The following is a 16,303-nucleotide window of genomic DNA, read 5'->3' as shown; positions in this document are numbered from 1 at the left end:
GTGGATGCCTGGAGGAAGCTGTGATCCAGTGGAGAGAAGAGGCCCTGCTTCCAAGCTGGAGCAGCCTGTCCATGGAGCACTGCACCCTGTGGAAGAGTGACCCCACCACAGCAGTTTTGGGAGGACTGTGTGCCTGTGGGAGGGACTCACACTGCAGCAGTTTTGGGAGGACTGCTGCTCGTGAGAGTGGAGCCATGCTGGAGAAGTTCATGGAGAGCTGTCTCCCATGGGAAGGGATCTCACTGCACAGCAGGGGAACAACTCCTCTACCTGGGTAGCAGGAGAAAACCTTGCATGATGAACTGACCAAAACCCCCATGATCTGTCTCCCTGTCCTGTCAGTGGGAAGGAGGATGGGGTGGGGGGTGAAGAAAAGGTGTTTTTAAGGGCTTATTTTACTTCTCATTATTCTCTTCTGATTTTGTTAGTAATACACTCACTTTATATCTCTAAGTTGAGCCTGTTTTGTCCTTGGAGTGCTTTCTCCTGGTCCTTCTATCAACTCATGAACCTTTTGTTTAAATTTTTTCTGTTCTCTGCCCAGCTGTAGCAGGGGAGGGCGAGTGAGCAGCTTTCTTGGGTGCCTGGTGTTTGGCCAGTGTCAAACCACAAAACTTGCTAATGAAAGCTGGTAGATTGTTTGATCAGCTTAGCATAAGCTCACTTGTAATTAAAATCCAGTAAACTTGATGGTAAACAGATATTCTGTATGGACTGCTTTCAAGGTCTGCTTCAAGACATTGAGCAGCTGTCTCTTGGCAAAACAGTTAAGGTATTGTTGGTGTCCTGAAATGTCTGATGTGCAGCAGATTTGTCCAGGTCTCCTCTAGGCACCAAATGTAAAAGTTTCCATCAGTACTCAGTGAGAAAAGCTACTCTTTCTGCCTCTTCTGTGGAGTGGCTGCACTCCCTAGTTTTGGAGACCAGCTGACATTTTGAATTAACTCTGACAGTTATAGGAAAAGAGGGCTTAGGCTTGTCTTTCTATTCCTAGATGCACTGGTAGGGAGAGCTTTATGAGAGAGTTTTCCTCATGCCAGTGTGGGTTTAGAAGCTTGAAAGAGTCATCCAGGAACTTATATTTGTTATTGGCTGCATTATTAATTTGTATCTATGTATTGTATCAAATGATATGCTATTGAACAGAAAGAAATGGTTAAATCCAAGATGACTATAGGCTGAGAGCTCCAGTTCTACGTTTTCTTACTCAAAGTAAGCTTGAAAAAATTTCATGCTTGGCCGTGTGGCAAATGATGATGCTCATTGCAGTGTTTGCCTTTGTTTCTCTTTTAGTCCTTGCTCCCCAGAATATGCAGTTGCTGAACTCCACAGAGAACTGTCTGTCTGTCAGCTGGGATCCTGTGACTGATATGGACAATTATCTCCTTACCTATTATCTGTCTTGGTATGAAATGATGGTGAAACAAATCCATGTGCCCAAAGAGCAGCTCAGCCATGAGATTATACTGGTGCCAGGGTGGAATCTCACAATGTCAAACTTCCATCACATGTGAAGGGGATTGCCAGTGAGCCCAAGCATCTAGAAGCAAGTACAGGCAGGAACAGGTAGTATTATTTGAAGAGTCAGATGTTGTAAACCCTTAGATTTCAACAAGTGAGGGGAACTGCGTGCTGGAGAGCACTTTCTCTTCCCATACTAGAGCTATGTCATTGTTTTCTGGAGAATCAGTTCCCAGATTTGGATCATGAGGGCTGAATATATTGCAGATTTCCTCTCTTTCCATTTTCCTTGTCCAAATCCTACTTGTGGTGATACCTGTGAATTCCAGGGAATTTGTAGTGTTGTCTGCTGCAAGAAGCAGGAATGGAAGCATGCAGAATAAAGGCAGCATGTTACTAGGAATTCAACTGGATGCAGAAAGAACTTTAAAGTAGGCAGGATGTCATGCCTAGATACTTACTGTCCAAACATGTCTGCAGTAGTGAGTTCTCCTCATTGTCTCTTCCCAGGACTAAATCAGCATGATCCTGCTGAGGTTAAGAGGATGTGTCTGCAAAGGCTGTGTATTTGAAGCAGTCTCTTGAGAACTGAAACATCCTTTGGTTAGCAGCTGGTACTATGCTATCTGCTTGTACCTGGCAAAGACAGGGAAAAGCTTGGTGATTTTGATGTTTTTCCTGCTTCCAGCACAACAGGTGGGAACTGAAAGCCAGCAAACACCAGAGCTGGACGGTTACCATGGATAAAACTAAACCTGTTGAAGTAACAATTGTGCTTTCCTTGCTTGACTCCTCAATTTGGCTGAGGAAAATGTCTTGTGTCTCAGAACAGGAAACTGAGCAGGGAAGGAGCATTGTTTAGTGACTTTTCTGTCTTCTATTTACCTTTTTGTGCTGACGCTGTTTCTCTACATCTCTCTGCTGTCTTTCCCAGTCCAGTCTGCAGTCAATGTCATCTGGGTGCCAGAGGAGATGGAGTACTCCCTGGAAGTGGAGTGGGTGAACCCATCAACAGATGTGCATTACTACAAGCTGAAGTTCAGATCCCTAGTGAAGATGGATGAGAAGCAGGTCATGGTGCCCAAAAACAATGATACATCCTCACTGGTGAGTATTTGTGGGTGTTCCAAACTGGGCAGGAGCAGGAAGAAGTGGCAGGAATGATTAACTCAGACTGAGACAATTCTTCTCTCATGTGAATGTCTGGTGAGATCTGTTTGGGCTCCCCTATCACATAAGGAGGGGTGTCTCCACAGGGAGAAAGCTATGCTCTGTAAATAACAAGTTTCCAGGCATATTCATTCACTTAATTCTGTCCTTGTTAGGAAAAAAGTGCATTCTTCTATTTCAGAGCTGATATTATGGAAATCCCCACCACAGAGCATTGAGCAGCAGTCAATATGCCTGCCCTAGGGGCAAGCCTAGATCAAAGGTGCTATCAAAGCATTAAATAGACAAAAAGCAAGTTGGATAGAAATCTAAACTTTAAGTTCCCCTCTGTAAAAATTCTGGAGCTGGATAAACTAAACAAAACAGCTTTCTTTAAGAAAAAATGCCATCTTCCCTAATTGTTGGTAATGCTCTCTTTTGTTCTTTGTAGGCCTGAAACCTGTAACAGAACATGAGGTCACTGTCACACCTGTGAAAGACAGCACAGAAGGGAAACCATCCTCAGTGACTGGCAGGACTGGTATGTGGAAAGCTGCTTTTACTACAGTGATGTTACTGTGGGGTTTGGGGACAGATCTTTCAAAATTCCAGCACAAAAGGTTCATAATTGACTGCTTCTTCATACATGACCTGCAGCCAGGTCTGCTTATGCCTTGTCTGAGCTTGCATACACTGTATATTAAACACTAAACCCTAAGCCTAGCTCAGTCTTTTGCTTTAATTTTTTACAGTAACTTCACCCTTAACTTCACTAACAGCTCCATCCAGACAGGATAAATGTAGTGAGTTGGCCTCTATATGGAATAACAACTCTGTTGACTAACTGACTGTCTTAAAGAAAAGTGGCAGAATATTTTTGAGCTATTCTATTGCAAAAGAGACCTTGAACAATTTTAAACTCTCATTCTACTTACAAGATTCTGGAATTTTTGAAATTCCTCTCTTACAAAAGGGTAGGCATACTGCTTCCAAAGTGTGAAAAATTCCATATCAGGCCTGACATTTCTGAGGTTGTTGTGTAAATTGTTCTATTAAAATGAAATTCATTTTAAACATCAAAACCTGCAACCTCCACATTGTCATTTTAGGGCTATTCTTCTGCCCTGTGTAGACTCTGATTATTTGGAACACCCTTGATTTGTGTTTTCAGGCTGTTCTTGACAGACATGGGGGCTGAAAAGCTTCTTAAAAAAGGAAAATAATAACCCCAATGCTCATATTCTTATGTAACCCCTGGAATTTAGGAGATGCAAATAAGCAAATACCAGCTACTTCAAGAGCTACCACCAAGCTCTGATTCATCAGCTAAAATAGCAAAACCTTGGGGGAGTCTGACAGACAGGTCTGCAGAAAGGGAGGAGCAGCAGATGGCTAACAGTGGAAGCAGAGAAAAAGGGTAGGCACTGTACTTGGAGCTGGGAGGGGGCAAGCCAGAAGGTTGATGCCAAAATGATTTTTGCTTTTATATATTCTTCATTTATTTGTAGCTCTGTAGACTATTGCTGTACAGTTCTATAGTTCCTGTCTCACTCCAGCATTTTTCCTACTCTGATAGACAGAAAGACAAAACACATTCCAAAGGACCCAATCCCAATCTTGTTTCCTCTGGGAACCAAGGACGAGCTACCCTCACAAGACACTTTCCTATAAAAAACTGGAAGAAGAGGGGCCCCAGAAGAGTTTGAACCAAGGGGGGGAATTACCTCATCACCTCTGTTTCTAATTGGTGATTCTTGTCAATTATGGTAATTTGCTAAACTTCTAAAACTGTATTTGCCCTATGTGAGGTGGGCATTTTTCCATACTTGGCCCTAGTGGCCTCCAATTAAAGACCAGCTTTTATATTACCTCCTATATTAACATTGCCTTGAAATTGTGTTGTTTTATTTCTAGATCTTTAAGGCATCTAGGTAATCCTCAAGCTGGTATCTGTGGAAGGCAAGACAGGTACCCTGCAAGCTCTGCCTGCAGAAAGAAATTGAGAGTTTCATGTAAATGGCAGAACATTCTTTCTTTCTCCTGGTTTTTCATGGATGCCTTTCTTCAGAGGCTGTTGGGGGAAACCTAAGTGAGTGTTTTGCTGGCCAAAGAAGTAAGGCAAAAATAAAGGAAATGTGTACATGGAATGGTTTGAGTTTGAAGGGACCTTAAAGATCATCTAGCCCAATCCCCTGCCATGGGCAGGGACACCTTCCACTATTCCAGGTTGTCCTAAGCCCCATCCAACCTGGCCTTGAACACTTCCAGGGTGGGGCAGCCACAGCTTCTCTGGGCAACCTGTTCCAGTGCTTCACCACATGCCCAGGGAAGAATTTCTTCCTAACATGCCATGACAGGTTTTTTAGGGGTTTAATTCAACTGGACATAGCTAATCCTGCACTTTGAAATGGTGTCTCAGCCCAACCGACCTGATAACCGACCAAAGGACAGAAGATACCGCCACTGCCTCATGGAATGAAGTGGAGGCTCCCTTAGACAGGTACATGGGGAGATACACCTCAGCTGATTGAGACACCAAGGAAATACAGGTGGGCAGTGCAAATGACATGATCACCTTACTGGATCTGAGTCCTGACATGGAATATGTTGCTGACATCTGCTCAGAGAAGGGGCCCCAGAGGAGCAAGAAGGCAAGCACCAGAGCTGTGACAGGTGAGTTGTAGCAGCAGGTTGGTTCATTGTCTTGAGCCAGCCCATGTTCTCACTGGGCAGCTCCTGGGCCCTGCAGGGAGTTCAGCAGTGAAAAGCACTGCATATGCAGAGCAGCACAGCCCGTACCCAGCTGCAGTGCAATTAGACATAAAGAACAAACTTGATTTTCATACCACACAAGAAAATAATTTGCTTGGTTTTTCTTGCCACAGATGAGCGTCTCATACTGCTAACGAGCTGAGCTGTGATTATTCAAATTCCCAATTCCCAGCATGTGCTGCTCTAGGGTGGCACAAACAAGCCTCAGCAACTTTCATTAAAACGAAAAGTAATGTATTTTCATCTCACAAAAGAGCTGAGATTAGTACATGCAGGTGGGGAAATCACAACTTTTCTGTAGCTAATGTGTGGTAAATCACAGTGCAGCTAAGCTGGTATGTGGTAGATTACACTGTGGCTGTTGTGCATTTGTGCCCTGGAATTTAGAGCCTCCAGCAGAATAAGAAATGCTGTTCCATTAATTTGAGAGGCATCTGCAAGACCTTCACTTCTCAGGCTGCTGAGATATATTTAGTAATTCAGTGAATTAAAAAATCTTAACCAGACAAACAAAAAGAGTTGTTCCCTGTAAAGGTCATGGGTGGTATGGCCATCCTCAAAGGGCCACATTACTGCAGGCTGTTGTGTTGTGATATGAAACTAAGACTTCTGAAATCTTGTGTTGTGTTTCCATCTGAGAATTGGGCAGGGAAAAGAGTGTAACTGTAGGAAGAATTAGAAGGTGACAGAGAGCTGCATTTCATAGATTCTGAGCATTTGGTGATTTGGGTTTTTTTTGTTCTGATTCCCAGAACAGCTCAGGCAAGATGATGTTGTGATCTTTAGAAAGCAAATGCCAGTAGCACCATATTCTGCCTGGGCTCAGTGTCTGCCCGGGCAGTGGCTGTGCTTTTGTTGCTCCTGAAGAAAGAGCCCTGATCTCATAGCTGTGAGGAGGAGACCTAAACCCCAGCTGAAGTACCTCAAAACGGGGCACCCCCCCTACTTGCTATTTCAGGCCCATCCTTGGCAAGAAGTAAAGGATGAGAGGTGGAAGAAATCAGCAGGGCCCATGAGGGGAAGGAGAAAGTGTCCCTGTTTGGACTCTCCTGTTTTTCACTCAGCTGTTCCACAGAAGCCAGCAGCCTGTCTCAGCCAGTGCAGGGCAGAGGGATGACTGACCCTGCCAAAGCTCAGCCACCTCAGCAGTGACATGCAGATATGGTCACCAATGTGCCAAGAGTGGCAGAACATAGAAGCAGTTAGCACACCTATTTTATCTTCCTTGCAATGTATCCAGCAGTACAAAATGATTTGGCTCCACAAATATCCAGGGGTGACTCGCTTAAGTAGTGGCTATTTCTTGCATGGTCAAAATACAGTTTACAGCTAAAGATGAAACTTCTGTTAGATTTATCAGTTTGGGCTGGAGAAAAAAAAAGAAGCAAGCTTTTGGAGCACAAAACCTCTTTTAGGTTTTTAGACATAGAATCTTTTCCCAAATTTCATCTGTTTTTCCAAATGTATTAGATAGTCTAATAAAACACACTACCTCTGGCTGTAAAACTTGTGTTGTCTGTGTCTTTAGACCATTGTGATTACCACAGCCCTATACTAAAACTTCTAATAAGTTTTTCTCATAGAAATTGACAGCCCAACTATCAGTAACAACAAGCATAATCACAGAGAGATTCTAATTACCTGGAGGTACTATAAGCAGGTCATGTTATAAATACTAAGAAGGATTAGGGTAAACAAAGTCCTTGCAGCAATGTCTCTTATGTGTTTGTGTAACCTTATTTTAATTGGTTGGTTTGTTTATCCTTCATCATGCAATAGGGAAATATTCAGCTCCTTGAGATGAAGAAATTGAAGTGCAGAGAGGTTAACAGCATATGGGGCATGCTTCTTTGCAATAGAATGAATAATCATGGTTCCTCAATTGTTCTCATGTTGCAGTCCTGGTTAAGGATGTGTAGTGATCTTTCTAATGTGTTTCCTGTTTAAAACAACACTATAAATCTGAACATTGGAATCCACTGAAAGTGGTGGCAGGTATTGACAAGACTCATCTCTAGGCCAGGAACTTACTGGAGGGAAATGAATGAATGTGTACCTGGGTCACCCTGGCCTCTTAACAAAAGAACTTTGGTTGTTCTCACCTTCTGGACAGATGACATGTGTGTGTTCTTTGGAGGCTTGTGACCATAACAAAACAGGAAAGTAACAGTATCATGCTTTGTAAGGGCTTTTCTGTCCAGGTCAGGACTGGCTGTGCTGTTTCCCAGGAAAGCATCTATTAGAATTAAAGACAGACCTTTTAACCCAGCTTAGACCTTGTCACCTTTAAGATTTGTGGATCCAATCATTGTGTGATCAGAAATAGGACTTGAAAAAGGAAGAAATTTGAGGGGAAGCAGTGTCATGGGTCACAACACAGCCTGAATATGACAGCCTGTGTTCTTTGCTTTACCTGTCTGTAGAAATCAACAGCCTGGCTCACCTGGCTGTGCCTCAGTGCCTTACCTTGCCTTGCTGTGCCTCTTCATCGTCAATGCCAAGTGTGGTGATTAGCCATTGAGATCCAGTAAAGCCACAGATGAGTTAGTCCTTGCCATCCTTTGTTTCCTGAGAATAGGAAAACAAAAAAAATTTAAGGGAAGGGTATGTGTCTTTTTACTCTGCACTTCATTTCATAGTAATGGACAGCACAAGAAGTCTGGTAACTGGCCAAGAGACAGAGGACTCAGCCACCATCTCCTGGGACAGAGTCCAAGCTCCTGTGGACAAGTATGTGGTGAGCTACACTTGTGCTGGTGGGCACACTAAAGAAACAGAAGTGGGGAAGGACAGGAGCATTACCACCCTTCCAGGACTGAAGCCAGGAGTGAAATTCACTATCCATCTCTGGGAAGAGCTGGGGAGCAAGCAGAGTAAGAAGGCAAGCACTGACAGGTAATGTGGGCAGAAGGGAAAGGAAATGTGATGGAAGTTGTGCATCAACCCAGGCAGGCATCTGGAACAACCACCAAACCATGGCTGAAATGCAAAGGGTAAATTTATTTCAATACTTCACTAATTGGAAGATCCCAAAGCAACACCTGGGCAGAGACACACAGGCAGGTATGCCAGCACCAGTAGGCTCAGTCCCATTTTTAAAGGATCCATGAATGTATCATTTACCTGAGCTTTGACCCCCTGTCTTCCAAAACAGGAAGCTTAAGTCAGTGTGAGTGCCTCCAAGTCTCTCCAAACACTTATGTTATCTCTGCACAGAAATCCTGCTTCTCAAAACAGACAGGATAAACAAGAGTAGACATAATATATGGTGTTTCCCACACTGTTACTCTTCAGGCCTGGGCATTCCCAGCTGCAAGGTCATTGAATGTACTATCCTCCTCACCATTATTCCACTTTCAACCCTTTCCTCCCAGCAGATGGACCCTGCTTTATTATTATTTAATGTTTTATAACATAACAGAGTACTTTTTGCATTGCTGCACAGTGGTAGCCCCACTTAAATAATTAAATTTAGTATTTAAATACATGCATACAGGCTACCCATAACAGAGACTGCTGCTGTAGATGATTATAGAAGAGGCAGATGTCATAATGCAAAAGTGATGGCAGCTGATGGTCCTTCTTTCACTAGTTCTTAATCAAAAGCATTCAGTGCTTCATGTGCTGCCATCAAGCCTAACAATAGCAGGTTTAACAACCAAAATTAAACCATTTTAGAGTTGGAGACAGCTATAAATAATGGTTTGCCCTTTGACTTGTGACCTTAGGCCAGTCCTAGGAGACTGCTAAACAAGTTTAAATTTATTCTGTTCAGTCAGCCGTAAGGACTGTGATGTACTGAGAACATTTGGGGTTACACTAAATCCATTGACCTTGCTAATGTACTTTTTCTAGTTTATGCATTCATCTGGTGTGAAATAGAGCAGTTGAAGCTTGGATATTGGGCAAGATGCCAAAGAGTTCCCTACTGCTTACCAAGATCAAGGGCAGCTGATGGGGACAAATCTTGAGGCTAAAAGGCTGAACCTATCTGAAACCAGAAATTCATGGAGAGTTTCAGCAAATGAAAATATTTTTTTCTTGAACAGGCATGAAATTGGAGGCGCCTGGAAATTTTGCATGAAGTGAAACTGCAGAGAGGGAATGCATTTAACATTAGTAGTGATATTTTTTAAAATATCTGCTCAAAAATAAATGATACCTCTGCTAAAATAATACAACTTCTGAGGAAGAAAAGAATACATTTTCTCACTCGAGGTGCTGGCTGATTACTCCCTGGCATTAAAACTGGTTGTGGCAGGGAGCTGCCCTGTGGTGGCCCCCTGCACCCATGGGAGCTGCCAGCTGGCCTTTAAGGGCAGTGCTGTGAGACTGCAGCCTCTGAGGCTGCCCTTCCCATCCTTTGCTCCTTAGGATGGATTTGGTACCTCTTAGCTCCCTCTCCTGTCCAGCTGGAGATAGATATGTAGTGAACTTGTCTGAGGAGGTTTCTGAGTTGTTTCACTTAAAGCAATTGTTTAGTGCTCTCCCAAATGAAGCACAAGTTCATTAGATAAAGGACTACTGTTCAAGTCATGAGCTTGGTGTAAGGTGCTCTGATTGTAATGAATGGAGAGAGTTTTAAACAACATAGGCTGTGAACTGCAGTGCTACTGTCCATGCTCTTATATTTGGTGTTTTGATTTCTTCCTCTCTGCCTTTTTATCTGCTTTAAGCAGTAGCACTATGCATGAGGAGTGCAGCATTTCCTGGGAGGAGCCAGCCTGCTCAACTCTTCTTTATCTTAGACAGACAAAGCATGGCCTTGTGTTTTTCTGTGGCCTTTTCACAACTGCATTATTTCACTGATGCATTATAACTTTTGTTATGCTTATCCTTATTCTTCAAGGCCTGGGAAGTTTTGTAGCCTGGTATATACAGAAAGGACAGACAACAATGTGCCTGTAGTCTTCCAGGGAGATCTGTGGAAGAGCAGAAAATTGAGATAAGTTATTAATTTATAGTTTGACATAAACTCAGGTGTGCTTCAGGGCTGGAGCACTCTTCCCTGGAGACCAGCACTTCCCACCAAGGACCTCCTCTGTACAACTTGGAAAGGCATTAAAACCATACTCATCAAATTGTTTCCTTAAGATGCTCCTAAAATATATAGAATAGAGCAAGCACAGGATGAAGATTAGGGAGAAGCTGCTTCCAGCGCTTCTACTTTCAACACAGATTTAAAAATTGGATTTATCTTGAGGGAAGCACTGCAGCCCCCTTGTTGGCACCTCATAAGATGTTTTTGACAACTGCTCTTAACTGGCATTCATTAAAATAATTCTGTTCTTCTCCTTGTGCTGACCTTGGGCAGTCTGACTGCTCAGGAAAAGTCTGGCCAAGTCTTTGATGCCAGTGAAGGAGCTGATATCCCATATCCAGCACAGACTGAGCTGTAAAGCTCTGGGTTTCTCTATATTCCTGTGTTTACTAAAGAAAACTGAACCATAACAACAACAACTTTGAAGTCATTCTTCATCTGCAGTAGGGGAACAAAGGGTAGAGGCTCTCAGCAGGCCACATTAGAGATGTGCTCCAGGACTGGGGCATAGAGCCTAAACCTGTCTGTGAGTGCTCCTCAGAGATTAGCCTGATGGAGACCCCTCAGGCAGACATGTGAGGGGCTGTGGGACACTGCACAGTTGAGCCAATTGCCAGGCTCACAGAACATGCCAAACCACACAGATCTGTAGAAGGCTTGCAGTGTTTGGTCTGGGCTTCTGCTGCTTGCTAGCCATGGAGGCCACTGGTTGACTTTCAGGCAACTGCAGTTCAGCACAAGACCTGCACTGCAGTTTGTGTCTTTCATTTATGCAGTGGTGTAGCAGGACTTCCCCTTTGCCACAGAAGAACTTATCTATTCTATCAGCTGGTGCAGAGCCCAGCTCATCTTCCCCCCCTTACAGGAATCTGCTAATTGGTGAGATAAGCCAAGCCAGACCTCTGTCCTATAGTGAGTTATTTCTGGTACCAAGGAGGTGGAATTCCCAGCTGACCATAAACATCTTGCCTTGAGAGGAGATTGAAGGGAGATAAGCCTTGAATTTCTGACTGACAGACACTTCACTTTACAAACTAAAAGCTACACGAAACTTCCACAAATGAGAAGTCTTTTGCACATTCCTTGGAAATGCATGGGGGCCTCTCCTCAAGGTGTGGGATGCTGGCCCTAAGTTACTCTTCTGGAAGCTGAGTGAAAGGAATATGTGACCCTACCATCAGTTGTTGGTAAGCTATGTTGATTCCTAATCTATATTATATTTTTGCTAGCTATAACACAGGTACCTTTATGTTGTGCACTGTTTTATATAAATCTACTAGTAGTACTTTGTTTTACTGTGTAGTAAGTAACTCTGTTTAAGGTATTTTGTCTGTTAATCTCCTGTCTATTAAATAAATAACTCATGTATACTAGATCTGATTTGCTGTTTTCAAGAACTTGTGAGCCAGGGCAGTTTAGGTGCAGGTCACCTGAATTTAAGCTGCTGCCAAAAATCTGAACCTGAAGCAGGGTTTGTCTAATGCTTTCACTCAATCCATAACAAATGAGAGTTGACTTTTCTTTTTGCATAGAGATTGATCCTCCCAAGAACCTCCATGTGTCAGGTGTGACTCATTCTACTGATGTAGTTACCTGGACTCCTCCCACAGCACAGATTGATGGCTGTTCTCTGACCTACCAGGGTGAAGATGGTACAAGCAAAGTACAGTGAATTCCTTGAACTCCTCAGGCCTGTAGACCCCACTGAAATTACCCCTGTGATTATGGGCTCTGCCAGTTGGGACTTGTGGGTATGTGGACCACAGAAATTTTGAGTGGGAATCTATGTGACCCAGGGAGGGAGAGCTCAAGGAAGGCAATGTGCTGCTGTCATGAGTAGAAGGTGTGGAGTGACTTAGTGACACTGGAAGTGTCACTAACTTGCCAACAGATCTTCAAGTGCCAAAAACATGGTTGCCTCTTCACTTAGAATAAGTTGTTATTACCTGGAAGGACAGCACCCACCAGGGGCAGGGTGTTCTCAGTGTCCTAGGAGTGTTTCTTGAGACTTGGTCACAGTCTTCCTTCCAAGGAGATGGACTTCAAGTTTCAAGGATGCAGGGTGAATTTGCCTATCTGAATCCTACAAGAAAACCTTTTAAATACATATGGGGCTTGGTGCACTGTGGTCCAGAAAAGCTAAATACTGTTCTGAGTTGGGTTGTGCTTTGATCTCTTGTCACTTGGCAGGAAGTACATCTGGGTCCCAGCAAATAATTGTTTGTGCTAGAAGGGCTGGAACAAGGAATGAGGTACACTGTCTTTTTGATGGCCTACAAGGGAGATTGCCTGAGCAGAAGGAGTGCAAATTCTCAACAGGTAGCAACTGGCATTGGATGTTGCATTTTTCCCACGTGCTCTGCAGCTGTTGTGCATCACAGCAGAGATCAAAGACAGAGTTTGCGTCCTATGGATGAACAGGGAAGCAGTGATCATAATGAAACCAACTGGCAAATCAGTGGCGTTATTCCTGGCTGGGTGTCTGTTCTCAGCCACACCATCTGGAGGCTTGGGAACATGGTGTGACTGTGAGTGGAGATTGCCCATGCTGGCCACCAGTGCTGGCAATCCTTGCTAGCCACATGCAGGACAAAACCTGCTGATGAGAGACCAGTGAGCAGGAGAGAGGATGATAATGCAGGAGATCTTTCTGCACATCCTAGTAATGGCAGGGAACAACAGTGTAAATAATCTCAGGGCCTTGGGTAGCTGTCCAGGTTGTTCAGAGGTCAGGAAACACACACCAGAGTGACAGCAAATCAAACATTTCATGCCAGCATGCTATGAGAGCCTCTTGTACTGTGTGAATGCCAATAGGGGTTGCCAATTGTGGATTAACTGTGAAATTCAGAGAAATTAAAGTCCTTTTATTCTGCCACTCCCACCTTTACAAACAAGGGCTCCTCTTCCCGCTCTTATTGAAAGCCAAGGCTGGCTTTCCATACAAGGCTTTTTGTATGGATAGGCAGTGGCAGGACAATGGTTTTAAACTGGCAGATGGCAGGTTTAGATTAGATATCAAGAAGAAATGCCTTACTTAGAGGGTGGTGAGCATTGGCACAGGTTGCCCACAGAGAATGTATCTGTCCCATCCCTCAAAGTGTTCATGGCCAGGATGGATGGGGCCCTGAGCAACCTGATCTAGTGAGTGGCATCCCTGCTGTAGCAGGGGGTTAGAACAAGACAAGCTTTAAGGTCCCTGCCAACCCAAACCATTCCAGGATTCTATGGTTCTGTCTCTTCAGCCTTTGGGGACCCTATCTGTGTGCCAGCTCCCAGGCAGTGGGAAGGCCAACAGCTGCTACCTGCTGATGCAGCTGGGCCCTGTGTGAGTGCACAGCAGGAGCTGCTGCTTTCTGTACTTCTGTTCTAGAACCCTTGTCCATAGAAGCTTCCCAAGGGGTAGTGCCTCCTCCTGCTTTGCTGAGGGACAGTTTTTCCTGCTCTGTTCACACAGTCAGCTTCCTCTACCTGTATCCTATGGACTGCAGCCAGGTACAGCAGAATAGAAATGCCTCCAGTGGCATGTACACCATTTACCTGAACAGGGATGGCAGCAGGCTGCTGCACATGTACTGTGACATGAGCACTGATGGAGGCAGGTGGATACTGAGTGAGGCTCTGCTCCTCTTCCTGCTTTTTGATAAATGTAATCACATGGACATGACACAAATGTTGGTTGAGGCTCCTTTCTCTCTGCTGAACTCCTGTGTTTCAGCTCCTTCCTGAATGGAGTACCATGTTTTAGGGAAGCTGGTGGATGCTGAGGTACCCAACAGTCTAGGGTTATGTGTATGTACAGTTAATGAAATTCAGCTCATGTCTGTCAGTGTTTTCATTGCTGGTGCTGTGAGCATGTACCTCGACTCTGGCCACACAGGAAATGTTGAATGACTCAAAGGAATCTGAAGGCAGAAGCACGGATGCTTTGAGGTGGGGAGTGTGTGTGAATGTGGAGGAGTGAGGTCTCAGGTTCTCTGATAGCAGTCTCCCTAAACAACCAGAGAAAAATACTACCTTTTTCACCTTTCAGTGATATGTGATTTTCTCCACTGAAATAAATTGTTGTGTGTTACTGCCAAGCCCCTCTGATCTTGGTGAAGTTTAGAAACCCAAATGCCTTGTGGATCTTGTCTAAGCTTGTTTTGTCTAAGTGTTCAGATCGTGCTTAGATTTGTGGGAAGTAAACTGTAAAATTTGTACAACTAAGTATTTTGCCCCAGTGTTATGTGCAGCCAGAAAATGCAGTGTGTGAATCAGGGAATCCAGCATTAAATAAGGCAAAGTTTTTGGAGAAAGAGCCTTTAAATGTTCTGGGAAAAATGATGTTGCAGTACAGCCAGTTTTGTGCTGGTTATTTGTTTTTTCTGTCTCTTGCCAGAAACTGAGATAAGGCAGAATAAACTTGGCAAATTGTCATGAAGCCTCAAGAAGGGAAGGAGGAGGCAGGAAACAGTGATTTAACCAAAATGGTCATGGAGTGAGAGACTAAAACAGCCAAGGTGAACAGGCTTCCCACTTTAAAGAGTAATTGTCTTTTATTTCTAGGTTTTGACAAGCTGCACTACCTCAGGGGCTGCAGCTCTTTCTGCTATGAGCTCTGTGGATTTGTGGACAGCCAGGGAATCTGTCTCTGCTGTCTATGATTTCTTCCAGGTTGCCTCAAGGCTGTCACTAGGGAATTACAGAGGCAATGTTGGCAAGGAATGCCTTGTACTGGTGCTGTCTCTGCCCAGGGAAGCAAATGCTGGGACCTGTGTATTTGTTTTGTCAGGAGCTCCTTAGATCAGGATGGATCAGATGTGGTTCACTTTGAGGAGGAAAGTCTTCCCAGGGAGACTGAGGGGAGTGTGCCCATGGGCCTGTCTCATGCTGAAGACAGGAGAAAGAATTGCTTGTTCCTAGGGAAGAGAGGGCTCTGTCACTCAGGGAAATGCCTGAAAAGGCAACTAGAAGTTTCCACGAGCTAACCTGTGCTGATGGGGCAGCAACTTCTGGGGCTTCCCAGCTGAGAGGGAATAAAAGTGACTTTTATTCAGATGGGAGTTGGCTCAACAGCAGTGCTGGCTTCTGCCACTGGTAAATCTTTACTATTGCTGTTGTGTCCATAGTCTTCCAATTATCCTTTAAAACCCTCTTGCCATAGGGTTTAGATCTTCAGCTGCGAGGATCCACCCCTTGGATATGCCCTCTTATAGCAGTGCTTTAGAGATCTGTGTCCAGACCTATCCTGTGGCTTTTCCCCTGCCAGGCCTGTTGAAGGGTGGATAAGCCCTCAGGCTGAGAAGCTGTAGTAACTTACTATCTGTGTCTTTGATCCCTTCTTTTAGGGGTTGCAAGGACCTACCACAATGGCTGGAAGTTCACAATGTGGGACAGGGACAATGATGTGGCTCTCAGCAACCATGCCCTGATGCACCAGAGCACGTGGGGGTAAAGAACTGCCACCCAGCCACCCTCAGTGGGAAGCACAGGGAGAGAAATCACAGGGAGGTGAGCAGCAGAGCTGGTGTGCTGATTATTTCTTCATAGCCTGAAGAAAACACGTGGAGGGAGTGTCTTTTCTTGCAGGAGGGATTGCCCTCCAACTCATCTCATTAGAAAGCAAAATGATCCATAACAAAACTTACAGCTCTTACTCCCTCCTCCCTGGATGGAAGCTCATGGCTCCCTGCTGCTTGTGGGCAGACATACATGAGGTGGAGCTGTCTCGATCTCTGAGGGCATCACTTAAAGTGACACTCACTGTCTTGCTCTGAGCAAGCACTGATGCTTGCTCACTGTCTGATGTAGCCTTTCCCTTGGTTTTTAGTGCACACCTCTCGCTGTACAGGCTTAATTTGGGATTGAAGATGGTTCAGTCCTTTGTGTTCCAAGCTA

The 16,303-nt window shown here is 44.4% G+C and overlaps 1 protein-coding gene across 1 annotated transcript in view; it reads left to right on the top strand.

Moving 5' to 3' along the window:
* LOC107207886 (tenascin-N) overlaps positions 1-16,303 on the top strand; it is a gene marked incomplete at its 5' end in the record, with an annotated part of 24,891 nt that overhangs the window by 4,390 nt on the left and 4,198 nt on the right. The window contains 13 exon segments of the mRNA XM_033516449.1: positions 1,294-1,463; positions 1,466-1,556; positions 2,396-2,572; positions 3,062-3,155; positions 5,030-5,283; positions 8,022-8,277; positions 11,933-12,086; positions 12,614-12,943; positions 13,736-14,132; positions 14,972-15,023; positions 15,025-15,122; positions 15,754-15,852; positions 15,855-15,916. Of these exon segments, the coding sequence (XP_033372340.1) occupies positions 1,294-1,463; positions 1,466-1,556; positions 2,396-2,572; positions 3,062-3,155; positions 5,030-5,283; positions 8,022-8,277; positions 11,933-12,086; positions 12,614-12,943; positions 13,736-14,132; positions 14,972-15,023; positions 15,025-15,122; positions 15,754-15,852; positions 15,855-15,916 (2,234 nt within the window).

This window comes from Parus major, chromosome 8 (assembly GCF_001522545.3).
Source record: "Parus major isolate Abel chromosome 8, Parus_major1.1, whole genome shotgun sequence".
In the NCBI taxonomy this organism is placed as follows: Eukaryota; Metazoa; Chordata; class Aves; order Passeriformes; family Paridae; genus Parus; species Parus major.
Note: the sequence above shows the minus strand (reverse complement) of the source record. Positions and strands in the feature narration are given on the sequence as shown.